The sequence below is a fragment of the Enhydra lutris genome, unplaced genomic scaffold, assembly GCF_002288905.1.
Source record: "Enhydra lutris kenyoni isolate GAN:26980312 unplaced genomic scaffold, ASM228890v2 scaffoldscaffold75, whole genome shotgun sequence".
In the NCBI taxonomy this organism is placed as follows: Eukaryota; Metazoa; Chordata; class Mammalia; order Carnivora; family Mustelidae; genus Enhydra; species Enhydra lutris.
The window spans coordinates 5,802,496-5,828,565 of NW_019154159.1; the positions used below are offsets into that span (position 1 = coordinate 5,802,496).

The following is a 26,070-nucleotide window of genomic DNA, read 5'->3' on the forward strand; positions in this document are numbered from 1 at the left end:
CCTCCGGGCCCGCCGCGTTGCCATAGTGACCGGAGTCCGGCCGCCGAGGTCCGGGCGCGCTCAGGGCCGCGCTCTGCTGCCACCGGCCGGAAACGCGAGCTCCAGCGCAGGGTTCCGGCCTCTTCTCACCCGCCCCGCGCGCAGGCGCCAACGGGCGAACCGAGGGTCCCCGCGCCCAGCAGCGCCGGGAGAGGAGGACCGGCGGAGCTCGTGGCGGGCCGGAGCGTAGGCGACCGAGGCTCCCCAGCGCCCCTCCCCGAGCGCAGCCGGCGCGCGGCCGTCGTTGCTGCCCCGATGGGCCGGGGCTGGGGTCCGCTGGAGGAGGGCGAGCCCCCACGCCCCCAGCATCCCGCTCGGGACGGGACGCGCAGCCTCGCGGGGGACGCGCGGTGGGGGGGGGGGGGGCTGGAGCAGAGAAGCGGGGGCCGCGCGTGCACCCGGACCCGGTGCGCCCTTCTGTCCGCCGTCGTGGTCACCGGGCCGGCCCCTCCGTGGCCAGCCCGGCTCCCCGACCCGAGGGGACCCGCGGCCCGCAGGGAGGCCGGGCACTGGCCGCGTCGGCCCGGTCCCCACGCCCGCCCTGTCGCGACGGGTTGGAAAGGTTCTGCCCTCGGAGGCAGCTCCCGGGCGGAGGCCGGGGGTCATTAAGGATCGAGCAGATCAATAGTTCAAGCCTCATGAAAAATGGAGGATTTCACATCCCGCACAGAAACCAAGTGACCGTAGCGGGGCCGGCCTGGAGGCGCTGGAGAGGGTCGCCAGTAACCTTTAACCTACCTGCACCCCGCGGCCCGGGGCCCCTTGCTGCCTCCAGACCAGGCTGACCCGCAGTCCCAGGGCCGGGGCTCAAATCCCAGCCCAGTCCTGTCTTCCGTCTTTGCAGGACTGTCTGCCTCTCCACGCCCCGGGGAACACGCTCCCTTCCCGGCTGCTTGGAGGGTCAGAAACCACGCTGAACTGCTCAGGTCCTGGCTCAGCCCCTGAAGGGGCCCCAGGTGTGTCTGGGTAGACAAAGGGGTATAGGGGACCTGCCTGTTTCAAGGAGAACAAGAGCTAACCACAAGCTCCGTTCTTGCCATCCTAGGCCCCCAACCCTCATCTGTAGTGACCCCAACACTAAGCCCTCCCCAGGCCTGAACACATGATAACCCCAAGGCACAGCATGGCCTTGCTTCTCGTGGGTAGGGCCAGCTCCTACCGCCCTTTGGTGGGACACACTTCCCTGCCCCTTCAGGACCCCAGCGACCCCAGAACTTCTGACCTTCTCACCAGAATCCCAGGTAAGGCTTCTGGGGCCCCAGGTCCCGAAAGGGGCTGTACTCGCCTCCCCCTGCATGTGACACAGCCAGCGGGATGGCGGAGGCTGGAGTGGGCCCATCCAAGAGACTCTTCCCATGTGGCCAGTCCCCACACCCACCCCCCAAGGTCTGCGAGGCAGCCTCCCCAGTCTCCTTATCCATGCCCCATGCCCAGTAGCCCAGTACACGCCTATGGGGAGATGAAGGGACATCCTGGCCACCAGAGTCAGGCCTGCAGAGCTCTTCTGAAGTCTCCGGCCCGTCTGCCGGTGCCCCTCTCAGCAGTGCCCACCCCTGCCTCAGGCCCCTCATTGCCTCATCCCTTACTTATCTAACCAGCATTTACTAACCACCTAGCCAGAGCCCACCCACCCTCCCCTGTCCTCCAAGGGCTCCAGCCTCCTAGGCCCACCAAGGATAACATTGGCACACGGCGACCTCTGCAGAGGTCCACAGCGACATGGCAACCCCCGGTGAGGCCAGCATCGGCACACGCGGTGACCCCTGCTTTCGCTGGGCCCCTAGCACTGAAGCCCAGACTGCGTCTCAACACTGGGAGGCAGGCTGACTCCACGGTCGGGTGTCGTAGGCCAGGAAGAGCTGTGGCTCAAAGGGCTGGGTTTGGGCTGTGGCTCCAGGATCCTGGGGTACAGCCTGACTTGGTGGCCAGAGTGGCCCCTGGGTGGACAGCCTGGCCTGGAACTATACTCCCTCCCAGGACAGTGTCCCAGGGAGATGCAGGGAGCACCAGGGGGTGCCCAAGGAGTCCCCATCCTGACGGCCCAGGACTCCTGGTCCTTCTTCCTATGCTGGCCTCGGAGCTGACCTCATTTTGGGATGTCCCTTGCCTGCCTCCCATGGGGTCCCACCCGCACAGCAATCAGGGGTGGGACTGGTGTGGGCACAAACCTGCATAGCATTGAGCAAGTCACTTCCTTCTGGGATTAGGAAATGCCCTGCCCTGTACCCCTCACCATGTTTGGTCCACAGCGACTTCCCCATTTGCATGCAGGGCCTGGGGGCAGGGAGCCCTGGGCTGCCACCGGTTGCAGGAGCCTCTTCTTGGAAGGATGCCTCCAGACGGGGTGGGCGACACCCCGATGGGAGGGGGGGTTAGTGGGAGATGTCCTCTAACCCCCAGTGTGTCCAGCTGCTGGACAGCCAGCAACATGGTCCCTGCCCCCCCCAAGACCAAGGAGTGCTCTGTGAACCTGAACCAGGCAGTAGGCTGGGGCAGGGGAGGGGCCCTCACGGCCCCAAACCGGGAAGGGACTCCAGGGGCAGGATAGTGCTCCCAGAGGGACAAAGGGACCAGAGGGCCCTATGTAGTTGTTTCCCAGAGGTCAAAGCCCAGAGGCAGACACAGCTGTCAGATGTCGCCCCCAGGGCTCGTGTGAAAGGGCCATGCTGCCCAACAGGTGGGCACCAAGAGGGGCGTGCCCCGCCAGGCCAGCCCCCAGGGCTGTCTTGACCAGGGGGTTGGCGTCCACCTTCCTTTGCTGTCCTGATTACTACACAGACAGCAGCCTGTGGGGTGATGCCCGGGGTTGGGGGACCCCATGGGACTGGCGGGTTCATATTGTTAATCCTGGAGACTATAAGGTTCACATCTCTGGGCTTGGAGATGATGGAAGCCAAGAGGCTTGTGTGGGCCACACACAGCTGGGACAGGACCCGGCCCCTCCACGCCCAGGGGGAACCCACCTGAGGGCTGGCATCCCTGCGTGTGGCATGGGACTGTGCACCTGCTGTCAGAGTCCCCGACCGCCTCCCACTCCTCTCCCAGCCCCCCAAGTGGTTCTGCCTAGCTCTCAGTGCTGACTCACCAAGGAGGGGGGACTGCGGTTGGAGCAGGAAGGTGGGGCAAAGCCTTCCCCTCCCCGCAGGCTGGAGGAGCGCTCATGCTTGGCACACAGCCCAGCCCCACTGTCTCAGCCCCAGGCCAAGGCCTGGCTGCCGCCCTCCTGCCCTCCACTCTGGCCTGCAGAAGACTGGGTACCTGTCCTTCACCCGGTGTCACTCTTCACGGTACCTCCATGTCCTCTGTCCCCTGGGCCCGGAATGCTCCACACTGAGATTAGGGGGACTCGCAGGGGCTGTGACGTCAGGTCAGCCGAGCTTGATCCTGGACAGCAGGATCAAGGAACAAGGTGGGCTCGCACCCGTGCTGCACTCAGCAGGGACACGGAGCCCAGCTGAGTATAGGGTCAGGTACTCGGTGTTGGGGCTCCATCAGCCAGGCCATCAGGCAGCCCTCCTGGGCGGATGAGACATGAGTGGTGGCTGAGGCAGAGAGGGCGGAGGCCCAGCCAGGACGCCGGACCATAGGGGTGGGTGGTTTGGGGGGAGGTTCCCTTCGGCCACTGCGTGGGCAGAGACTGGACCAGGGAGGGACAGGGCTGGTGGCTCCACTGGTTTGTGGGGGCGCTATCTCCCACGTGTCCCTCCCTTACCTGCATTCACGGAGCACCCGCTCTGTTCCAGGCACTGTTCCAGGCACTGGGGTAGGCGGAGGCTCTACCAGCCTTGGCGGGCCGTGGCCCGGGCAGCAGAAGCCCAGCATTTGCTCGGGTCTGCCTGTCAGCACAAAGGAGAGAGAGGGACCCAGGGGGAAGCCTGACGTGCGGAGGGCATCAGCGGGGTCAAGCAGGGTCACAGACGGAGTTCTGCCCAAGCCGAGAGGTGTGGGGTCCCGGGGAGCCTGAGCTCCAGTGCTTCTCGGGGTCGCAAGCACGAGGAGGGTCTTGCGGGCCCTGAGAGTGGACAAGGCCACACCCTAGCTGGCATGGAAGAGCAGAGGTTGGAGGCAGGGGGACCCTCAGAGCTGCAGGGGGAGAGCCAGGCAGAGGACCCCCGCGGGCTGGGGCCTGAGAAGTGGCCACCGCATTTGGGGGTCGGGGTTGGGGGGCCTGACAAGGAGCAGGGGGCAGCGTGCCTTTCCCAGGGGCCCCCTGCCGGCGCGAGACTCTGTGCGCAGTCAGGCTCAGCCAACTGGTCGGGATGGCCGAGCCTCACCTGAAGGACAGGTACAGCTGTAGGCGTGGCTTGGCCACCCTTGGGCCAAGCACAGGCCATGGGGGCAGCCCACTGCCAGCAGAGGTCCTGGAGCCCCCAGTTTCTGCTGGGACTCTGCGTCCCTCAGGCAGCTAGGATGTGCAGGGCCAGGCCGGGGTAGGGGATGGGCCCCCAGCCCCTGCCCGCCACAGGTGGTGTCTGAAGACCCTCCTGGATGTCCCACTGCTCCTTAGCAACAGCTCCCTCCGCCAGGGTGGTGGTGGGCGGAGGGGGCAAACAGTTGCAGGCAAGGGAGAAGGGTCACGTTCCATAGCCACTGCCTCTGGGTCTGGGGCACAGGGAGGAAGGCCAAGACCTCAGGCAGCAGAGGAGCTGTCTACTGGTACCTGAACTGGGGAGCCTGCAGGAGCAGGGACCACAGGGACCAAGGCAGGGGGACCTGGAGGGCCCAGGTCCAGGAGGACCCTGTGGGAGGAGAGAGGCCAGCAAGCACCAGTCCCAACCTAATTTGTGCCCCTCCCAAACCTGCTCCAGTCCCACCCCCCAGGGCCCTACAGTTTGGGAAGAATGGAGTCCCACAGCGCCTGTGGCGTCCATGAGGTGGAGGGCAGGAGTAGTGGAGCGAGGGGAGGAAAAGCATATGTGGGGCTGGACCAGGGCCTGGGGGACAGCAGGTGGGGCAGAGGAGCCTGCATGCTTGGGGCTGCTTCCTGTCCAGCCTCCAGGCCAAAAGGCTGAACTGTGGGGATGGGGCGGGGGTGGGGGGGGGAAGCCGGGGCAAGAGGGAGGAACTTTTATACCTCCAAGAGCAGTCAGGGGGCTTCACCGCACCCACTTCCCAGACAGGAGACCGGTCCGGAGAGGTGCCGGGGTTGAAATCAGCCAGGCTGCTCAGGCTCTGCTTTCTGCTGCTTCCTTTTCCCCAACTGGAGCAGAGTCTGGGGCACACCTGCCCAGGGATCCAACGGACCCGGGGCTGTGAATGCTCTGGCCGCAGTGCTGACCCCCACCCCAGACACCCTCAGCCTCCAGACACCGCCACCCACAGACACCCTCAGCCTCCCCCAGGCACCCCAACCCCCAGACACTCCCAACTCCAGATACCTACCTCCAATCTCCCTCCAAACACCCCCAATGCCCCAGAAACTCCCAGTCTCCCCCAGATACGCCCAGTGCAGACACCCCCAACCCCCACCCCTGCAACAGACACCACCCAACCCCCATGCCCAACACCTGCCCTGGGTGGGGACTGCAGGTGAGTCACGCCAGGCTGGGCTGGGGTCCGGCCTCTGCAGCCTATTTCCGCCTCTGTTCACAGACTGGGCTGGCCAAGCGGTTAATGTGTTTATTTTTCTGGGAGCCTGAACACATCCCAGGTAAAGGCCCTGGGGAGAGGGAAGGGGTGGGAGGAAAGTGGTTAGAAAGCCCTGGTCTTAGGCCAGCTGCCCTGCTGGGCAAGGGTCCCCCCCCCCGCCCCCCACCCCGCCTCATCTGCAAAGGTGGCCTCTCCACCCTGGAGTGGGGGAGGGTGCGGCTGCAGGGAGTGGGGACCCGCTGTGCGGCCAGGCCATCAGCTCCCCGAGGAGCAGCCCAGGTGTCTGTCACGCGGTTTGGCTTTCTTCACCTGCCCTGGTCCTGTCCGTTCGGCGGGTGGCATGGCCTGGAGTCCAGTGGTGGGTTCGCAGGACTTGAGAATGGCTTCATCAGCAGCCTGGTGCCCCAGATCTGGCCCCAAGCAGGAGCGGGAGACCAGTCCTTCACCCTCCCTGTGGCCACTGCCCTCCAAAGCCTCTCTAGGTGTCCAGGGTCATTTCTGGAGATCAAGGCAGAGCCTGGCACCTGTGTCTGGATGCACAGGGAAAATGGAGATGGGACCAGCAGCAGACACACTGAGCAGACAGCCCTCCTCTGAGTCCATCTCCAGACAGCAGCTCAAGAAAGGCGGAGTGTGTCCCCTGGGAGCTGCAGCTGGCTGGGCAGGACTGGGGACAGCCCTGGAGGCCCCTCTGAGCACGCTGCAGGGCGTGATAGGATCCGAAGCGGTGCCTTGCAACAATGCAAGGAACTGGGAGCCTGGGAGCCAGGGAGAAGGGGGAGGTAGGGTCAGGGCCAGGTCAGGTCATCAGGGAGTGCCCCTCACCTCGTACACAGGGCCATTCTGTGGAGTCACCCCCTCGCCAGGATGGACCTCCCTTGGTCCTCCGCTCCCTTCTGTTCAGAAAGGGGCAGCCTGGGCTGTGGGGCCAGCCCAGGGCCACTGTCAGGGAACAGGCATCGGAGCCAGGTCTGGGGTGGGTGCCCTTGGCCTTCTCTGTCCCTCCCAGAGAATTGCAGCCAGTATCGCCTGCAGAGCACACGGCACCGTGGGGCTCTGTGCAGGATGGAGTCTGGCCACCCGAGACCCTCCCAGTGCTGGGCAACTCTGTTGGGGCTCCTGCCCCCCCACCGCAGGGCTGGTCCCCATGAAGCCCTGGGGAAAGACTTCCCAGGTTGTCAGCACTGCTTCCCATGGAGAACCATCTCTCCCACACATATCATTCTGCCAGCATCCCCCCCAGTTGAAGCCCCCTGCCCTGGAATGCTCTGCTGGGGGCAGGGGACAGGAAAGCCGGTGTCTGATCAGCCTGCCCTCTGTGCCTCAGCTCCGAGGGTCCGGGAGGACAGGCAGTCTGGCCCCAGGACACACACCCAAGGAAGACCATGCCTGCGGGGCTCTGAGCCTGGGAGACCGTCTCCTCTGTTCTCAGGGCTCCTGCAGAACCAGGTGTCCCCGGCTGACCGCCTCCAACTCTCCTAGCTGGACCCCCAAGGCCCCTTCCCTCCTAGGAGCGCAAGTGCTGAATCCCAGGTACTCGCTCTGATCACTGGGGGAGGTGGGCGTCCTCCCAGGTCTCGGAGCTCAGAGAAGACTGAGCCATGGGCTGAGGGAAGCTGGGAGAGAGCAGGAAGACCCCAGCCATCCCCAGCTGTCTTTCCCTGTTGGCCCCTCTGTGCTCTTCAGTCTTGGGTTGGGGCAGGGATGGGGTCGGGGCTGAAGGCTGCACAGCTTCTACCCAAGAGGTATCTGCAGTCTTCAGGGTGGGGTGCACTAGCCCCCAAGTTCCAAGAAGACGGGGAGGCATCTGGGTGGTGGCAAGAGGGACTCTGAGCTGGGCAGGGTGTGTGTCTCAGTAATCTGTGGCAGGGGAGCACGGCGGCCCACACTCCAGGGGCTGGAAGTACCATCCCAGGTGGGGGGGCTCCTTTCTGCAGCTGCGCCCTGCCCCACGAGGCCTCGCCACCCCCTCGGATACCCTCCCACATGAGGGTACCCCCGCCTCCAGCCTGTGGGTTGCACAGCTGCTGGTGTAGGCAAACGGGGGTAGTCCCTGAGGCTGGGCTGGACTGTGGGATCCTGAGGGCACTGGCTTCCCCTACGTGCTCCTCCAGACACTCAGGATCCAGGCCTGCATCCAGGAGCCCGAGGACCCGCGCTGGAGGCCTGGGCTCTGCTCACCTTCTCACGGACGCGTGCTTCCACAGCCGTTTCTTCAGCAGTTTGGAATGAGGGAGGTGGAGCTGGGAGCCACAAGCAGGGGTGGGCACCCGCCCAGCCTCTGTGAGTGCCAGGGCTCTTTTCACAGGGGACACGTGGGGTGTGGTTTCTCAGCACCCCAAAGGGAATGCAGAAGGTCTTGGTGGACGTGGCATCTCAGAAGGGGTAGTCGGGTGGTGGACCCAGCCAGGAGGCCCACGCTGTCCTGCGAACTGCCCGTTACCTGGGAGCCGGTGACCCTCACTCATGCTGGATGCTCACTCTGCTCTCCGTCCCCATGGGCCCAAGGTCGCCAACGTGTCAGCCTCCTGTACCCCAGGAGACTTGGAGTGTCATTTCAAAGTCTCCTGGGTGGAAAGTGTTCCTGTGGTCCCCGCGGGTTGGCCGCCACCAACAGCCACACTCCCTGGCACAGCCTCAAACTTGAGCTAGCTCCTTCTGTGTGACAGATGCGAAAATGGGGCTCCAAGCACTTACTAGGGAACAGCTGGGATCCGCCAACCCCGTGGGCCAGGGGCGGACGGTGTGGGATGGGGGGTGCCCCGGGACTGGCGTCCACCCCACGGCGGTGGTCCGGTGCCGGGCGCCTGAGAGGAGGGGCACCGGCTCTATCTGGCTTCGCGGGGCGCGGAGCCACAGGGGGAAAGGGAAGTTCGGGGAGGTCGCCTGCCTGGTCCGCGAACCCCCCGGGCGCAGGGTCCCCGGCCCGCGGCCCAGCCTGGGAGGAAGCCGAGGCTTGGATTGGGCGGGGATTCCAGGGGGCCCTGGGGAGGGAGGCCTGAGCGCCCCCGAGCTGAGCCGGGAGGTGGGAGCCCCACAGCGTCGGGGGTGCAGCCTAGGGTGGTGGTGGGGGGGAGACCCAGGGGCTGGCCCGGGGCGTGGCGGGACGAGAAGGCGCACCTCCCTCCACTGCCCGGCCCCGCGCGGCGGGGGCGGGAGTCCCTCAGCGCGGCGGGAGCTCGGGCGCCGTCGGGAGCTCTGGGCGCCCCTCCCGCGCGGCTCGGGGTCCGGGCGGGGCGGGCAGGGGCGGCGCCAGGCGGCGGTGACGCGCGGGGGACGTGCGGCGCGAGCGGCCGGAGCTCCGAGTCCCCCCGCGCGGCGGCCGGCAGCCAGGCGGACAGAGGCGCGCGGCGGCCGAGCGGCGGCAGGTAGGCGCGGCGCGGATGCTCGGCGGGGCGGGGCGGGGCGGGCCCGGGACCCTCCGCGGAGCCCGCGCTCCCGCCCGCAGCCCCTTCCCCCTCCCGGCTTCGGCGCCCCCCTACCCCGCGGCGGCCCTACTCCCCCCCCCCAGGGTTCCGGGGAGCCAGCCGCGTCCCCGCCGCGCCCTCGGCCCCGGGCCACGTACGCCCCTGCGCGCCCCTGCGCCCGCCGGCCCTCGGGCTGGGCCCCGGCCGGGAGGCGGATGCGCGGGGCCGCCCAGCGCGTCGCGGAGAGAAGAGCGCGGTCTCCGGGGCGGGCGGTGTTTGGTGGGGCTGCCGCCGGCCCGGGCCCTCCCGAGGGCGCGGGGTGCACGTGCACTCCCGGCGTGGCGCTCCTGGCGCCTTGGCCTGCGGGCCTCGGTCTCCCTCACCTCCTCCCGCTTCTCGTCGCGCCCAAGCCCTGGCCGTCCCACAGCCGCCCTGGGGCGATGGCTCCCAGCGCAGGCCTGGGGCAGAGAGGGAGGGGGCTCCCTCTGAATCAGGCTGGACGCCCTGGTTCGAGTCAACCCCTCCTCTCCTGCCAGGCCCCTAGCCTGTGGGAAACCTGGCGGAGCCTCAGTTTACTTGTCTGAAAAGTGGGTGCACAACACACCTTCCGGGATGCTGGCCAAGGCCAGTGGCCGGCGGGCTGTGAGTGGAAGGTTAGCTGTCAGGTCATGGCCACTGGGAGTGCCTGGCATCCAGGTGAGGGACAAAGAGGTAGCCCAGAGGCCAGAGTGCTTTTCTGTCCCAGAGGCACTGAGCTGCACGTCCAGAAGTGCACTCTGGGTGTGAGGGACAGAGAGAGACGAGTGTGCCATCGAGGCTGGACCTGGCCTCTGTGGGTGGGCAGTGGGACTGAGGAGTTGCTCTCAAGCCGGGAGGCTTAGGGCACAGGTGGTAGTGCTGCGGCAGGCGCAGAGGCTTCCTGCCCTGGGGCCTGTGGTGTGGGCTGGGCCTGGGATGGGCAGTGGGAGGCCTGGTCCCAGAGCAGGCTTTGTAATGACTTGGTGTGACCTTGGGCAGGGCATGATACCCAGGAGACAACCTGGCTCAGGCGGACTCCAGCCAGGACCTCAGTGTGGAGCGCGGCAGCAGAAGGGGCTGGTGCTCTCCAGGAGAGTGGCTGGGGAGTGTGTGTCAAGGGGGGCTGTGCTGTCCCCGGGGCCGGGCCCTACTTGCTCCAGGGTGGGTCCCCGTGGTGGCCCGGCCAGCGTGAAGGAGAAGGGCCAGTGCCACTCCAAGGTTGCGAGTCCAGTAGGGTGACGACTGCCGCACAGAGCGACCAGTCCATCCGAGGCACCCTGGATCAGGCCTCAGGCGGTCCGCGAGCGAAGAGGCCTGGGGCTCCTCACAGGGCCTCCGGGCAAGTACAGACCTTGGGGCTTCAGGCGCCATCCGTGAAATGGGCGGGGCGGGGCAGCCGTCCTGCAGACCGGCCGGCTAGGTCCGAGCTGCCTCCACACGGCCGGGCCCCTGCGGAGGGAAAATGAGGTCGGTCCGGACCTGGGCGGGGCCGCAGGATCTCTTTGGGCCGGCAGCGCTCGGCAGCGCCTGGGGCGGTTCCGGGGCTCCCTGACCCCAGCGGCCCGCGCAGCGCCCTGTACGGTGACAGACGGGGAGAGCGCCTACTCCAGGCAATACGGTGGCGGCTCCTCCCTTGGCGCGGTCACGTCCCCCACGTCCCTCGGCCCGGCGAGCGGGCCGGTGGGCGGAGCTTGCTCCCTTCCCACACCCCTCCCTGTCCACCGCCCCAGCCCCACCAGGCCCAACGGGCTGGGGGTGGGAAGGGCCCTTCGGGTGGGGCTAGCTGAAGCACGGACCCCGCCCTGGCCCTGGCCCCCTGGCTTTAGCGTGGGGGGCGGCTACAGCCAGTCCAGCAGTGGGACAAGGTGGCCATGTGATGGGCAAGCCAGGTAGTGCCAGGCTGGGCAGGGTCCAGGGCTGGAGGGGGCTGCTTTGGGCCCGCTCCAGCCTCTACTGCTCCCTGGCCCCTTTGAGCCTTCTAGAGGAGGGTGCCCTGATGGGTGAGCCCACAGCTGTCCACAGGGCCACCCACGGGGCCCATGGCCCCCTCCTTGTCACAGGTGGCACAGGGTTGGAGAGGGCTTGGCCTTAGTGCAGTGTCCAATCTGACGCATGAAGCCAGCATTTTTGCCCCATTGGCCTCTTGTGAGCCCACCCGAGATCTGAGGGCACCAGGCATGCCCTGGGGGCTTCGTGGTCAGTGGAAGAGGGATGGAGGGCCCAGGCTGGGCGTAACAGGCCTGGATCATGCCTGGGCAGTGCCCAAGGCCCACCTCCCTCCAGCCCCAGCTGTGCAGTCAATGGATGGGGGGAGCAGCATCTGGGGTCCTGCGCAGGCCCTGGGAAGGGGACAAGCATGCTGACCAGTGGTGCTTTCTGAGCCCTGGGCGGGCAAAGGCATCTGGATATGCTGTTAACCTGTTTGCACAACAGAGGCAGTGGGGAAAGGAAGCAAGGGGGCCTGGGAGGCCCTCCCACCCCTGGAGGCGTGGCACTCCTATGTCCATCAACCAGCCCCTTATGCTCCAGAGACCCTCGGGGCTCAAATGGAGCCAAGCACTAGCCACAATGGGGCCGATCTCCCAGGCCTCCCTGTACAGAGGGAGTCCAGGAAGGAATGCAATTGCCCCTTCGTGCCCCGCCCGCCTGGAGCTGGTCTCCAAGGACTGCAAGTCTGCTTAGATAACTGACCAGTCTCCTCAGAAGGTGAACCTACAGGGCGCCTGGGATAGGCCACAGGCTCTAGAGTCAGAGGCCACCTCACTGAACCCAGGGAACATGGCGTGCCCCTGCACCTGACAAACCCAAGGTGGGTGCAAGGACGTCAGGCACGGGGGTCTACTGGGGGCATGCCAGGGTGCACTGGGGACGGCAGTGGGTCTACAGCCTGGGGTGAAGCTGGCAGGAGGCCAGGTTGGCTCAGGGGCTGGGGCCTGGAGTCCTGACCCCAGCTGGGACTCAGCCAGCCAGTGGACTGCTAAAGGGGAAGCTGGCAGGCGCCCTTGATTTGAGAGGGCACAAGGGCCCCGGCCCCGTTGACTGTGGTCTGCTGCGTGTGGGCATTCCAAGGGATCCCCATGCTCAGCTCCTCCTTGGACCCTCCTCCCCTGCTCAGCTTACAGCTGCCTGGGGTGGTGGTGGGACCTTTTCGGGAAGTGGTCAGGGGGCAGCTCCCAGAGCCTCACCTGACCCGGAAGCGGGTACACGCGCCCCACCAGGGAGATCAGCTTTCTGAGGCCTAGAGGGCGGGTTATTTCTGGGCTGGGGACGTGGTTTGCATGCTTCCCTGGGAGGGTAAATGTCATCACAAGGCCAGCTGGCTGGTGTGTACCCACAGTTGTGCCGGTGCCACCTCCTCCCAGCTCCCAGAGGGGACCACTCCTCCCATCTTGGGTTGTCCTGGGAATGTTGCCAGTCTGGGTCTCTGCCGGGCTTCCTCCCCCCAGGCAAGCTGGGCTGAGAAGGCCATTTCCTCTTCAAAATCCCAGCGCCTTCTCTACTCCCCCCCCCCCCTGCCCCCCCCCTACAGTCCCTCTAAACCTCGAGGTCCCAAGCATTCCCTTTCCTTGCTGAGAAGCCTCACTTGGAGGACTAACCTGTGTGGGGAACGGGGAGGGCAATGTTTTAGCCTGGCTGGTACCCCAGGCTGGGGGGTTAGCTGGGAGGAAAGGGAAGAGCCTCTGGGGCCGCTAGGACTGGCTGGGAGGGACGACCATGCTCCCCACGTGGGTCTCCTGTGGCCCACATAGGTCCTGAGCCGTGCCGTAGCACCTGCCCCTTGCCCTCCTGGGTCCTAGCTCAGAGGATGCCCTGGGTCCAATGGGTGTTCAGCATCCGTCTCCTGAAGACCAGGGAGCCTTGGGGGTGGCCGGGGGTCCAGCCTGGCGGGCAGATGAGCAGAGAACGGGGCAGCAAAGGCTGGGGGTCGTGTTGTGCTGGTGAGTGCCGGGTGTGGCTGGTGCAGCCACGGGGCTCTCAGAGGGGCCCAGCTTCGCCTGAGACCCAGGGGCATGGTTAAGAGCTGGGGCTGACTTTCTGCTTCAGACACTCTCTCCTCTTTGGCCTCTGCATGCCCATTTAGTTTATTTTTAAAAATCAATGAACGTCTGTAAACCCACAACGCGAGAAAAGCCAGGGTTGTGGGGACACCTAGCCCTTCAGGGCCCCCACAGCCACCAGCCCCGTCCTCTGCCCTGGGTCTGGGGTTTGTGCTTTCTGCCCTAAACAGTGTCACCGCACCCTGACGCGGTCCTGAGACGGGTTTGGGGGTTTTATTAAGTTTCCCTGCTGCCTGTACTTTGGGGACCTTTTAAGCTTGACGCTAACAAAGGGAAGGGATACCGCAGCTTGGTGTCCCCACCGGAGTGTTCTGGCTGCAGGGCAGCGTTTGCCCATGTCCCGTCCCGGCGTTGGGCACATGGCTGCAGTTGGGCAGGGATCTGGAGGACAGAACCCAGGGGTGAGCCCAGACTGCCCAGGCAGAGTCCAGTCCCAGGTATGCCTAGGATGCGGAAATGGGACACCTGGGGGCCAGGTCACAGGGCTGTGGGCACATCTGCAGGAGGACTGGGGGTTCCTCAGCCTGGGTGCCCCCCCACCCACCCAGGGGCTGGGGAGCCCTTGGCCTCAGGAACACCCTGCACCTTGCTCTCTGGTCCACGAGCCTTCTGAGCACTCAGTGCGGGGGGCGGTGCCAAAGGGTACGGGGTCTGAGAGCCCAGGGAGAGAAGAGGTTGTTCTCTTGGGTTTCCCAGGAGTGCTGCCCATAGCCCTGAAGCCTGGCCCAGCCTAGGGTGGGGGCCGGGGCCGTGTTCCGCTCCAGTGGGCCGTGTCAGCCTTGCCATCAACCAGGCGGCCAGCCGGCTCCTGGAGGTCCGTCATCTAACAGTCGTGCTCGTCAGCAACTGCTTGGAATCACCCAGAAGGTCTTCGGCAAACACCCCTAACACATGACACACCCCTGAATCAGAGTCCAGACCTCCCCCGGCCCAGGCTCCTGTGGCCATGATGCTGGGGGCAGGGGCAGGGTGGAGGCTGGGAGGGGGGTTACTTTCCACATCACTTCTCCCCGTCCACAAACCCTGCACTCACTCCAAAGTCCTGCCCCACGTTCTGTCTCCGGCTTGCATACAGAAAATGGGACACCAGGGGGCTTTGCAAGGTCAAGGATATTGCTGGAAGGGGACAGGGGGTGGAGCCAGGCGGCTGACACTGGGGCTATTCCATCTCCTGGTTGGGACGTTCCTGGACATCACTGGAGGCGGAGTGTTCCCAGCACAGCACTGGCAAGTGCTCCCCATCAGGGCCTCCTTCCCCCAGAGCTGGTCCTCCTTCCCCCAGAGCTGGTCTCTGCACACCGCTGGTGGGGGCCGCGGGGCTGCAGCAGGCCGCGGAGTGGGCTGGACCCCAGAGGCCCAGGCCCCGGGGGCTGCCCTCCCTTCCCCGCACCTGCACCGGGGAGGCACTCTTCTGGGAACAGCCTCTGTCAGGTGAGGTGGGGGACCAGCCATCAGCCTCGTCTCTGGGATTAGGGGATTTCTGGCGCTAAGATCAGATGGAGCTGAGGGACGGAGAGGGGAGGCTAGGGTCTCCAGCTGGACGTCTGGTCCCAACATTCTAAGTTATTGTGCCTCAGTGGGGCTAAGTTGTGGCTTGGAGAGGGAAGCGGGCCCAGGGCTGCTGTGGGGTTTCGGGCCGACACTGGGTACAGGCAGCCCTCTCCCCGCTTTAGCAGTCTGGGGGCTGGAATGGTTTGCTCCAGTGGGCTGCATGGAAGCCTACCCCTTAGTTCAGCCCTGCCGCCCACCCTGGGATCTCCCCTTCCTTGATCCGTGGAGTATGGACAAGTGGGTGGGAGGAGTCGGCACCAGCTCAGCAAGGGGCCCTCCTTTGCTGGTCAGAGGGCACGGGGTGGGGGGGATCCTCTGTGTAAGGACCGTCTGCTCCCTGACAGTCTGCAGACCCCTGCTGGCCGCCCCCGACTCCGGCCCACACATCAAGCCCGTGAGTCTTCGCCCCTTTCTCAGGCTCTCACCTGGGGAGGGGAGGTGTGACAGAGGACAGAATCGGAGTCCTGCTCCCCTGGGGGTGGGAGAGCACGGCTGACCACAGCTAGCTTAGGTCTCAAGGGACACCACCCCAGGTGGGGCCCCAGGCCCCCTTCTCACAGGACCCGCCCCCAGGCGGCGGAAAGTGCAGCCTGTTCCCCCACACGGCTGGTCTCATGTCCCTGCTGGGGTCTGTTCTCCTCAGGAGGTAACCTGAGACTGTGCCCAAAAAAGCCACTGCCCTTTAGAGCCAGCTGGGTGGGAGCAGGCCAGGCCTGGGTGGGGGAGGGAGGAAGGGCTGCCGGCCGCCCAGACAGGCCAGACGCAGGTGAGGGCCAGAGGTGGGGCTGTGAAGCGGCTCGGGCCTCCGGACCCTGCTGTGGCTGAGGCTGGACAACTGAGTCTGCTTCACTTCCTTCCTCAGGGACGCACAACCTGCCCTCCTGGCCATGGGTGGCGCCGTGGTTGACGAGGGCCCCACGGGCATCAAGGCCCCGGACGGAGGCTGGGGCTGGGCCGTTCTTTTCGGCTGCTTCGTCATCACGGGCTTCTCCTACGCCTTCCCCAAGGCGGTCAGTGTCTTCTTCAAGGAGCTCATGCGTGAGTTTGGGATTGGCTACAGTGACACGGCCTGGATCTCCTCCATCCTGCTGGCCATGTTGTACGGGACAGGTAAGGGGCCGTGATGCCCAGTGGTCGCCTCTGGGGTTCACCAAGGCCGCTCTGGTTAAGAACCTCACACACCAGCAGGAAGGGTGGGGGACTGGCAGGGGTACCTGGTGTCTGCGGCCCAGGTTCCGGGGCGACTGCAAGGGAACCCCGGAGAGGCTTCTGCTCAAAAGCCGTGGCTCCCCACACGGCCACACTGGGCACACGTCAAGTCTGTCCAGGACATTTTGCTGTGAACTGTGCTTTGCTCAGGAAGCCGTATCCCAGGCACCTGGTATGTCTGCCAAGCCGGGGCGGGGGGTGTTAGGGGAGGGAGGGGCCGTTCCCAGCGGCGGCACCAGGCCAGGTCTCTCGGTGAGCGTGGAGAGACTGGGCCCAGCCCCGTGTCCCCACCCCCCCACAGGCCCGCTGTGCAGCGTGTGCGTGAACCGCTTTGGCTGCCGGCCCGTCATGCTCACGGGGGGTCTCCTGGCGTCCCTGGGCATGGTGGCCGGGTCCTTCTGCAGAAGCGTCATCCAGCTCTACCTCACCACTGGGGTGATCACTGGTGAGTGGGGCCCGTCCGGGAGCGGGGCAGGCTGTGGCCTGCTGGGCCCTCTGAGGTGGGGGGCAACAGCTCGGGCAGTGGGGGTGCTGGGGCGGCGTGCCCAGAGCAGGGCCTCTCAGGAGCGGGCAGCTGTGGACGACCCCCCAGGCCTGGCGCCGGTCTGTCCCCCGTTCCCCAGCGGTCTCTGCTGGCATGTCAGTGGGCGCCCGCAGATGCCCACCCAGAGCCGCAAGGACGAGGGCGCAGGTGGGCTGGTGTGACGCCTCTGCCGCCTGCCCCTCCCGCAGGCCTGGGTTTGGCGCTCAACTTCCAGCCGTCGCTCATCATGCTCAACCGCTACTTCAACAAGCGGCGCCCCATGGCCAATGGGCTGGCGGCCGCAGGCAGCCCCGTGTTCCTGTGCGCCCTGTCCCCGCTGGGCCAGCTGCTGCAGGACCGCTACGGCTGGCGGGGCGGCTTCCTCATCCTGGGCGGCCTCCTCCTCAACTGCTGCGTGTGCGCGGCGCTCATGAGGCCCCTGCGGGCGCCCGGGCCGGCTCCGGGCCCCGCACCCCAGCGGCCGCCCCACCGGCTGCTGGACCTGAGTGTCTTCCGGGACCGCGGCTTCGTCATCTACGCCGTGGCCGCCTCCATCATGGTGCTGGGGCTCTTCGTGCCCCCCGTGTTTGTGGTGAGCTACGCCAAGGACCTGGGTGTGCCCGACGGCCAGGCCGCCTTCCTGCTCACCGTGCTGGGCTTCGTCGACATCTTCGCCCGGCCCACTGCCGGCTTCATCACAGGCCTGGAGAAGGTGCGGCCCTACTCCGTCTACCTCTTCAGCTTCTCCATGTTCTTCAACGGCTTCACGGACCTCACGGGGTCCACAGCCGGCGACTATGGAGGCCTGGTGGTCTTCTGCATCTTCTTCGGCATCTCCTACGGCATGGTGGGAGCCCTGCAGTTCGAGGTGCTCATGGCCATCGTGGGCACCCACAAGTTCTCCAGTGCCATCGGCCTCGTGCTGCTACTGGAGGCCATTGCCGTGCTCATCGGGCCCCCGTCGGGAGGTAGGTGCTGGGACGCACGCATGAGCGAGCCTGCTGGGGGGGGGGGGCGCCATGGGAGGGCTCTTAGCTGCAGGGACCCCAGCAGGTGACAGCAGGTGTCAGGAGCAAACACTGGCCATGCCCACTTCCCGGGCCAAAGGCTGGCATGTAGGGGAATCCCGAGGGCGGTGCCCCTGCACCTGGGCCAGCCCAGAGCCGAGGCGGGGATCAGCTTTGGTCACGCTGGATTTTTGCTCTTCTTTGTGAAGGCTGAGAAAATCCTGGGGCGTGGGCTAGGCGGGCAGCCTGGCCTGGGTCTCTCCAGCTCACTCTGTAGGCCGCCACCCACGGGACCCTGCGAGCGCCAGGGCTGTGCCTCATTGTCCTGGGGCCCTTCTGGGGCCCTAGGTGGTTCCTATGAGGGCCACGGGTGACAAGGCCTCCAGCGAGAGACAGTGAGGTCAAGTCACTCACCCGGAGACTCGGCCTCTTACACCCGCTCGGATCCAAAGCCTCCCTCAAGCCCCCTGGTCTGGGCTACCTTGGGGGGCGGGGAGGCTGGGACAGGGTGCCCCGGGGCTGTCCCCAACAGCACAGTGGTGCACAGGTAGCCAATGACTGTCGGGGTGACCTTCAGCCCGGGCTGACGCTGTCACCCCTTTGCAGGCAAGCTCCTGGATGCGACGCACGTCTACCAGCACGTGTTTGTCCTGGCGGGGGCCGAGGTGCTGGCCTCCTCCCTCGTGCTGGTGCTGGGCAACTTCTTCTGCATTAGGAAGAGGCCCGAGGCGGCCGTGGAGGAGGAGCGCCGCAGGCCCCCCGCGGACGTGAGCGCGGACTCCCGGGAGGCGGAGCACTTCCTGAAAGCAGAGCCCGAGAAAAACGGGGAGGTCGTTCACACGCCAGAAACGAGCGTCTGAGCCCGGGAGGCCAGCGGGCTGACAGAGCCGGACAGAGACGTCAACGCCCACGTTTATTTCAGTCAGGACTAGCCTGGCTGCCCGCGTGTCTCCGGGGAGGTGGTGGGCGGGGAACCGCGTCATTCCACACTGTGGTGAAGCTGAACCGCGAGGTCACGAGCCGTCTGCCCTGGGGACCCAAGCCTGCTGACCCCGGAGCTGCCCGGTGCCCACCACTGAGCTCAGGGACCTAGAAACCCACGCTTCAGAGACAACATGGCAGGCATCCGAGGGCGGGGCTGGGGAGAGCCCGCAGAGTGGCACCGATCGGGAGGGGGCTTCCCCACGCTCGTGGCTGCGGCCTAGCCTGCCCCTCGCGGGGTGCCTGGGGGACAACACTCCCTTCCCGCACCCCTGAAGGTCTGAAATAAACGTGCGTGTGGGAGGAGCCACTTTGGAAGGAACCTCTTCAAGGAGTGGGACGTTCTACGTGGGGTAGGGGTCTGACCGTTCACTCCAAACTCATTTTCTCAACCCTCTGGTGGTTTTTAGAGTGGCTCTGGCCCCGGCCAGGCGGGTCACGTTTCTAAGCGCTGCTGGTTCTGAACCCTGCCCTGCTGGAGCCCAGACAGCTCAGAGCGTCCACGCAGGGCCCCGGTGGCTGGCAGGGAGGGGGCCGTGCTGCAGGCGTGCGGCCGTGCCCGGCAGCCCGTACAAGGCATGTGCACTTAAGCTGAGACATACGTGTGGTTCTTGTTCACTGTGCGTGTGTTTAAAGAGAATGATCTTCCTGCCTTCCGTTTATTCACCCCTCGGCTGGCGGGTCGTGGCCCTACAGCGCCCAGCGCAGGCGTCTGCTCCCGTCCTCCTTGTCCAGCCCTGCTCGGCCTCGCCCCGGGTACCTCACACCCACCTGCCCTCGTGGCCAGTGGTGGCCTGTGTGGCTGGGAGCCCAGTCAGAGGCCGCTGGGGCCGCCTCAGTAGGTGGTGCGTCGCGGGCGCTGGGGACGGCAGCGGGCACCCTGGCGGGCCGCGTGCAGCCGGAGAGATGCCACGTCCCTGCTCCTCTGCAATGGAAAGCAAGCGAAAGCTCACACCTTGTCCCACCCGGAGAGGTCACCCCCGAGGGGCCTGCTGCTCCCCCTCCTGCACCTGCCCATCAAGCTGTGCGGAGGACCAGGCTCCTGCCGGCGGCGCTGGCCCGCAGCCCCGGGGCCCTGGGCACGCCCCCCTCCCCACCAAGCCCTGCCTGGTCTGCCTGGACCCTGTGCTGGGGCCTGGGCTGTGGGGGTGCCAGCAGTTGCGGGGGTCGAGGCAGAGCCGCGCAGGGGCCCTTCGCTGCCATCTGAGCTCCACTTGGCCGCTGCTGGTGACACGGAGCTGCTCCACGCTTCCTGGACCTCATGCTGCCGTGTCCCTGACCTTCACCCTCCTCGCTTCCCTGGTCCCGGCCAGAAGCGACAGAAGCGTGTGTCCTCGCCTGTCTCTGTGCCTGTGTGCAAAGGCCTGGCCCAGTCTGGGGACACTTAATATCAAGCAGTCCTGAGATGGTCAGCAGGTCAGCGTTGCTCCCACTGAGGCAGGACGCACAGCGGGCTGGGGGCTGGGGTCCATGTAAGCCGGTGTGTGCCCCAGGGTGCGAGTTCTGCCATCCTCCCTTGGCCTCAGGAACACGGGCCCGTCTGTCCCTCAGTTGGCACTTCGGTGGACATGCTAGGTGGACCCAAGGGCCTGCCCGCCACAGTATCAACAACGCCTCTGCCCCAGACTGGAGGCTGGGGTTCGAGGCCCACGGGTAAGCAGGTGGTCTTGTCTGCCTAGGTTTTGGTTCCAGAGGTTTCCAGCTGGGCCTACTTAGGAGAAAGGAAGCTTGCTGTCCTCAGAAAGCTGTGGCTATTGAAAGCTGAGGCCTCCTCCCTCACAGGAGTCTAGACCAGTCAGTGATCAGGGGGCCACGGATGGGGCCTCCCCTCACCCTCCGGCATCGCACAGGAGGCTCATGGCCAGCACCCTTAAAGCCCGTCCTCCCGCGGACCGATGCGGATGCCTGTGCTGCGCCCCGCTCCGCGGGTCCGCCCGCCTTGGGCCCTCCTCGTAGGACATGCACACATCACCACAAGCCACCCTGGGCTGCTGGCCGTAGCCTGGTCAGACCTGGGGGCACCTGCCACACACACATACACTTGGAAGGACCTGTGCAAAGACCCTGGCACACGCACGTGGGCTCCAAACCGGGGGGTGCCTGGGGGATCTGCCAGTGATATTTTGGGAGGCAGCTGCCCAGGACCTGCAGGGGCCCACGAGTGGGGGTCGTGAAGGGCTGTGCAGCCCTTGCCAGTATCCAAACCATGGCCTTGAGGACACAGAGCCCAGTGGACACTCCCCTAGGACCTCAAACACAGCTGTGTGGGCACAGCAGCACGGAGAGCGCTGCTTCCATAGGCTCCGCCAGACACAGGTGGGAGCAGGACAAAAAAAGGGGGTGTAGGAGTTTCCAGAAGGGCTTCCCAACAGCCCTCTGGGCGGGGGCGGGGGTGGAGGCGGAGCTGGAGGCGGCACAGACTGCTGAGCGCGGAGCCCGCCATCCAGCCCCGGGTTGGGCCCTGAGTCAGGAAGATGGGGGGCAAGCCAGGATGCATCTCCCAGCACGAGGGACCAAGGAGCAGGACAGGCAGGCCCTGGGCAGAAGTCGGTGCAGCGGTCCCCATCCTGCCTGCAACCCCTCCCGGCAGAACAGGGGACGGCAGCTTGGGGCTCGTGCCTCTGGCCCTTTGGCTGGGCGCAAGGGTTGGCAGCTGGCACGAGCAGCAAGGAGTCTGGGTGTTGCCTTCTCAACGCTGGGAGCCAACTGAGAAGGGCTGAGGGCCAAGGAAGAGCCCAGCCCGATTCCAGAACCTCAGAGCCCACTGGGCTCAGTCAGTGGCAGGAAGGGGAGGGCCTGAGCAAGGGGCAGGAACTCAGGGCCCACACCCTCCAGGACACCCCCAGGCCCCAGGGGCCGAGCGGCAGGGAGCTCAGAGCACACGGGCCGGCCCCGCTCTGTCGTGCAGCTGGGGCTCCTCGGGGCTCCAACAGCTCAAGCAGGAGAGGGAAGCCAGCCCTCGTAGAAGGGACAGACCCACCCAGAAGCCACGGAGCTGGGGGTGGGGGCGAGGATGGGTGGGCAACACCAGAGAGCCCCAGGCACAGGGCACGAGTGCCGGCCTCCTCGGGGATCGGGGCCGACAGGCCGGAGCCCCTTGGTCAGGCAGAGGCCCTGCTCACTTCCCAGAAGGCTCGAGGCAGGCGGGGGACTTCCTTCCGGGCTGCACCGAGGCCCAAGGAGCTCAGGCGCCTGCTCCATGGGTTAAGCCAGGGGAGAAGGGACTGGCGCTTGGGGACGGCCTGCACGGGTGTCCGCTCTGGGAGCTCGGGCAGGGGCAGCCCATCCCTGTGGCCGGCAGCCGACCAGCCGGTCCGGACAGCACTGCCGGGCCACAGGAGGACAGACAGGAACGCCCCTTCGCAGAGGAGTCTTCACCGGGTTCACCTACATACACCGACCTCCCCGGGACATGAAATAAAGAGCAGCGCAGGGCGGGGGGAAAGGTAAAAGTCATCACGGGTTTATTTACACGGTGGTTAAGCACATAAATGCAGCGATCACAGAAACGAGCCAGGTCAGGGACCGGCCACCAGTACACAGGTTGACACACACGTTGCAACTACGTTTCCCGCAGCGGGAGGGCAGCAAGTGTGCACGGACGGACGGACGGACGGACGGCTGGCCGGCCGCACCGCTGAGGGCCCAGGCTCTGCACCCACCTCTCAAACCCAATCCAGCCATTTCAGGTTGAAGCCCTGACAGGGAGCGAGGGCAGGCCGCCCCCGGCGGTCTCCGGCACTCCAGCGGCAGCGGCGGCTGCTAACAACTCACCCACAGGGGCAGGGCCGCCTCCCACCTCCCGAGGGTACTGGGTCACGACAGCCCCCCACCTCGCCCGGACCCGGCCCGGCTCGCGCCGCACCCCCAGAAACACAGCCCCACTTGGCCAAGTCCCCGCTCGGTACTCACAAAGCAGCCAAGAGCCATGCTCTGTGCCACCCGCGCACACCCAACAGGCTGTCCCGCAGACCCACGCTCCCGTGCTCGGGGCCCGAGGGGGCCGAAAGCGGGAAAACACGGGCATGGACGCTCCGGCCCCTCACTTGCTGTGCGCGCCCTGGTCTCCAGAGCACCCTGCGGTGGGGTGGCAGGAGGAGGGGTGGGCGTACCCACAAACACCGATGATCGCACCTGGTTTCCCACAACGGGGGCTCCCGGCTGCGGGCTGCCACCACCGCCTGGGCCGCTGCCTGCCATGGAACGAGGGAGTGACCAGGAAAACCACCAGGAGCCCAGCAGCCCCAGTGTCCTTCTTGCAGGACGCAGCCCCGCCCTGCTGCTTGAACGCTGCGGGGTCCGCTCCGGCCCAACAAAGGTCGTGGAAGGAAGCGTGCAACACCGCACCCTCCTGGGTGACTAGGTTGAGTCGCCAGCTTCTTGGCACTTCCGGGTGGATCCCCTCGGGCCGAGGCTGCCGTGGTCACACCTGGCCCAGCGCAGACGGCCGCACCCTTGGCTCTGAGCACACAGACGTTAATGCACATCGAGGGCCAATCTACACCGATCACGTTTACAGTCAGTTTAGAGAACGTCCCAAATTCAAAGACACTGAGGCGCTGCCACCACCAAAATAACCACACGTGACCCGGAGGAGGGGCCGATGTCTCTCGGTTTGAAATCGTCTCCCGAGGGACCAGCAACGCCCATGCGAAAAGCCTTGGCCTCCGAGGTCTTCCGTGCTCGGCTTCGTTCCGTGCGTCCGGGGCACCTAGAGGACCGCATCGCGCAGGCGTTCCGGCGAAGGTGGGGAAGGGACGGGGACAGCCAAAACCAGCGTAATGAGGCCACAGGACACACGGCACACGACACACACAGATGCACACATGGCACTTACACACACGTCTACACGGACAGCACTTCTGGTGAGACAACCCCTCTCCGCAGCGGGCCACGCGGCGAAGGGACCACAAAGCAGAGGATGGGCGCCCGCGCGCGCTCTGCTCCCTGACTCGCTCGGCCTGCACAGAGACTCCACTCCAGCCTTCGTTCCAGGGCTCGTTCAAGTCAACACCGGTTTTAGGACCACAAAAACAGACGAGAAAGAAACAATAAAAAGACGGATTTCTTTACACAGATTTAAGCCAGTAATTTTTAGCAAAATTATACAAAACTGTCTTAACCAAGTAGAAGGTCGGTGGCTACAGTGGGCTCGTCAGGGAGCAGGGCGCACCGCCACTGGAGGGGAACCGGAAGGCTCTGGAGCGGGAGTTTGGTTCTCTCTGCAAGTGTCTCTCACACTCTGCTTTTCTTCCCAGCCCGCGACAACCGAGCCCACGTGGGGGGCCCTCGGTGCAGCCCCTGCGACGGCAGCGCTTTGCAGTCTGTCCGGTTTAGTTTGTGTTTTGTGTCCCCCACGGGCGTCGCTGGGTGGGCGGCCTGGAGAGCTCCCGGTGTTAACGTTTCGGTTCTAGACCGGGGGGCGCGTCACTAGTAAAGCCATTGTAACAGAGTAGATCAGCCATGCATTGTCTGCCCTTCACAGCAAAAAGGAGAGTTCTCATCGGTGCACCACAGACTGAAGACCACTGGAAGCCACCCGACCGGGAATCTGTCGGAGCCAAAGCACAGGAGAAGGTCAGCATGAGGCCAGGGGCACGGGGCCGGTCGGTCAGGCTCGGGCACGAAACACCAGTGACGGCAAGGGGACACAGACGCTGCCCAGCCCTCTGCTGGACGCCCACACCCCGCCACTCTGGATGGCCCCTCTGCGGCCAGGACACGTGCTCAGCAGAACGAGTGACAGGAAGATGGAAGGAGGAAGAGGCATGCAAGCCAGGAGGCCGGGTGGCCACGGAGCTAGAAGCCCAAGACCGATCGCACCAGACAGTCCCAGCGGAAAGAAGTACTCGCTCCCAGCACTCCTTCCTGGAGAGTAACGGGTGTTCTGTAAAGCGAGGACCAGGCGCTGTGTGGGCCCTGGGGGTCCCCGTGGGGGGAGGCATGAAAAGCGGCCCCTATCGAGGTGCCCGAGAACGCAGCCGCGCCGGAGCTGTGGCCGTCTCCTGGCGGCAGCAAGCCCCGGCCGGAGGGAGCCTGGCTCGGACGCCCAGCCATGCGCCAACGGCAGGGGAGCAGGCGGCTGTGGCTGACGGGTTAATACAGACGGCAGCACGGAAGGGACGCTGAGCAGAGACCGAGCTCGAAAAGAAAAACAAACGAGGACAGAAATAAATGCGAAGGAAGAGAGTGACAAAGCCAGGGCGGCAGAGACCACCAGGAGACTCCCGCAGCGAGCGCGCAAGAGCCCCCACCCAGCACGGCCGCTCAGCAGAGCACGACACGACACACGCCCCGCACCACGGACTCCGGGCCAGGTGGCTCGAGTGTCCTGGGACCCCTGGAGCCAAGCCCAAGTGCAGAGCCCTGGGCTCCTGCTCCCGCCACAGGCCCCGGACTCTCGAGACTGCTGCAGGGCCAACGGCCAGCCAAGGGTGGGCAGGGTCCTGGGGCCGCCCCCGTTCGGAGACGCTCTGGTCTGCTGGCCCCCCGACTGGGTGGCCGAGCGCGGCTGCTCTGGGCTCCACATGAGGAAAAGCACTGGGCAGAGGGACCGCACTCGCCCTGCGGCACACCTGGCATGCAAGCCCAGTCCCACCTGCGCACCCCCGTGGTGGACGCTGGGGTGGTCAGCGCCCGCCCCGCCCGGCGCCGGCTGTCTGACAAGACCCAACGCGAGCACACTCACCCGGTGCTGCCTTCCAACGGGGAGACGTGCAGCTACTTGCCGTGGTGTTCGAAAGGAATGCTATTCTGAGGTGGGGGGAAAAGAGAGCTGTTGGTAAGGGCTCTGCTGCCAACGGACACGGAGGCCTTCCTCACCTCGCTTCCGCCAGGTCCACCACTGGCTGTGCCGCCTCACGGGGACCCCAGGGACCTGGCGAGTGGTCCCCAAAGGAAAGCAGCCGCTACTGCTCCTCTAGGCCGATGGGCTGATGAGGCCGACTTGGGGCCAGGCAGACCCCTCCTCACTCCTCAGGCAGTGTGCGAACCGACATCCAGACGGCGGCCTCTACACAGGCCCCTCCCGAGGCTCTGCCTGCTGCTCAGCACGGTCTGCGCTGGGGCCGGGGGAGGACCGGCCGCGAGAAGACCGAGGGGCTGCAGGCCTTGTTTCGGGAGCATGAATGCAGACCAACCGACCGAAAGGACCGACTGGCTCAGAGACTGGGTCCCCTTTTACCAAGAGCACTGGAGCCAGGAGGCCTTTTCTTCTCGAAGAAAAGATGCTGACCAGATGCTCTTTGGGCTCCGTGCTGCTCTGGCTGAGAAGCCAGACTCACACTTGGGGTCGGCAGCGTGGGGACTGGTCTAGCGTAAACCGCCCTGAGAAGGAAGTCAGGGCAAGGGGCAGCCACCCTCCGGCACAGTCTGAGTGCACCATGGCTGAGGGGTCAGAACAAAGAACACCGGCGTCCACGGCTCGCCCCGATGCCTGGCGGGAGGGTCAGCGGGGTCCTGCCATAGGCCGGCCGTGGCTCGAGCACCTTCTTGCTGAAGGCTGAACTACTCCCTTGGTCTTGAACATCTACACAGGACACAACATCTCCTCCTCAAAGTGCACAAAGAACCCAGAGCAACGGCAGCCACGGGGGAAGCTGGTGGAATGTGGCCTCAGCCCCAGCGCGGCAGGACCACCCACACCAAACAGAAGCATCACCGGCTCTGCCTTCACCGCGCGTTCTGCG

General features: G+C 65.8%; 2 protein-coding genes across 4 annotated transcripts in view; one reads left to right on the forward strand and one right to left on the reverse strand.

Annotated features, from left to right (window-relative positions):
• The first annotated feature begins 8,953 nt into the window (after nucleotides 1-8,953).
• On the forward strand, nucleotides 8,954-18,270 carry LOC111160245 (solute carrier family 16 member 3). Its single transcript, XM_022523165.1, has 5 exons — nucleotides 8,954-8,996; nucleotides 15,525-15,772; nucleotides 16,173-16,316; nucleotides 16,604-17,362; nucleotides 18,008-18,270. Exons 2-5 carry the CDS (start codon nucleotides 15,550-15,552, stop codon nucleotides 18,259-18,261), a joined length of 1,380 nt encoding a protein of 459 aa, XP_022378873.1. The 5' UTR covers nucleotides 8,954-8,996; nucleotides 15,525-15,549; the 3' UTR covers nucleotides 18,262-18,270.
• Nucleotides 18,271-19,202: 932 nt separating this feature from the next.
• The window catches only part of LOC111160246 (casein kinase 1 delta), a 30,615-nt gene continuing 23,747 nt past the window's right edge, over nucleotides 19,203-26,070 (reverse strand). Inside the window, exons 9-10 of one of the 3 annotated variants that reach the window (XM_022523168.1) lie at nucleotides 25,071-25,135; nucleotides 21,824-23,933 (exon numbers count right to left, since the gene is read on the reverse strand). In XM_022523168.1, coding sequence (XP_022378876.1) covers nucleotides 25,103-25,135 — 33 coding nt within the window. In that variant the 3' untranslated portion in view covers nucleotides 21,824-23,933; nucleotides 25,071-25,102. Of the gene's footprint in view, nucleotides 19,308-21,823; nucleotides 23,934-25,070; nucleotides 25,136-26,070 lie in introns of those variants that run through there. The other 2 variants (XM_022523166.1, XM_022523167.1) reach the window with 2 other exon arrangements.

What these genes read in the sequence shown, in the direction of transcription:
- LOC111160245 (XM_022523165.1), top strand. Translation starts at nt 15,550, where the DNA reads ATGGGTGGCGCCGTGGTTGACGAGGGCCCCACGGGCATCAAGGCCCCG. An exon ending in GGCCATGTTGTACGGGACAG is followed by an intron (nt 15,773 to 16,172) that starts GTAAGGGGCCGT and finishes ACCCCCCCACAG; the next exon opens with GCCCGCTGTGCAGCGTGTGC. An exon ending in CATCGGGCCCCCGTCGGGAG is followed by an intron (nt 17,363 to 18,007) that starts GTAGGTGCTGGG and finishes ACCCCTTTGCAG; the next exon opens with GCAAGCTCCTGGATGCGACG.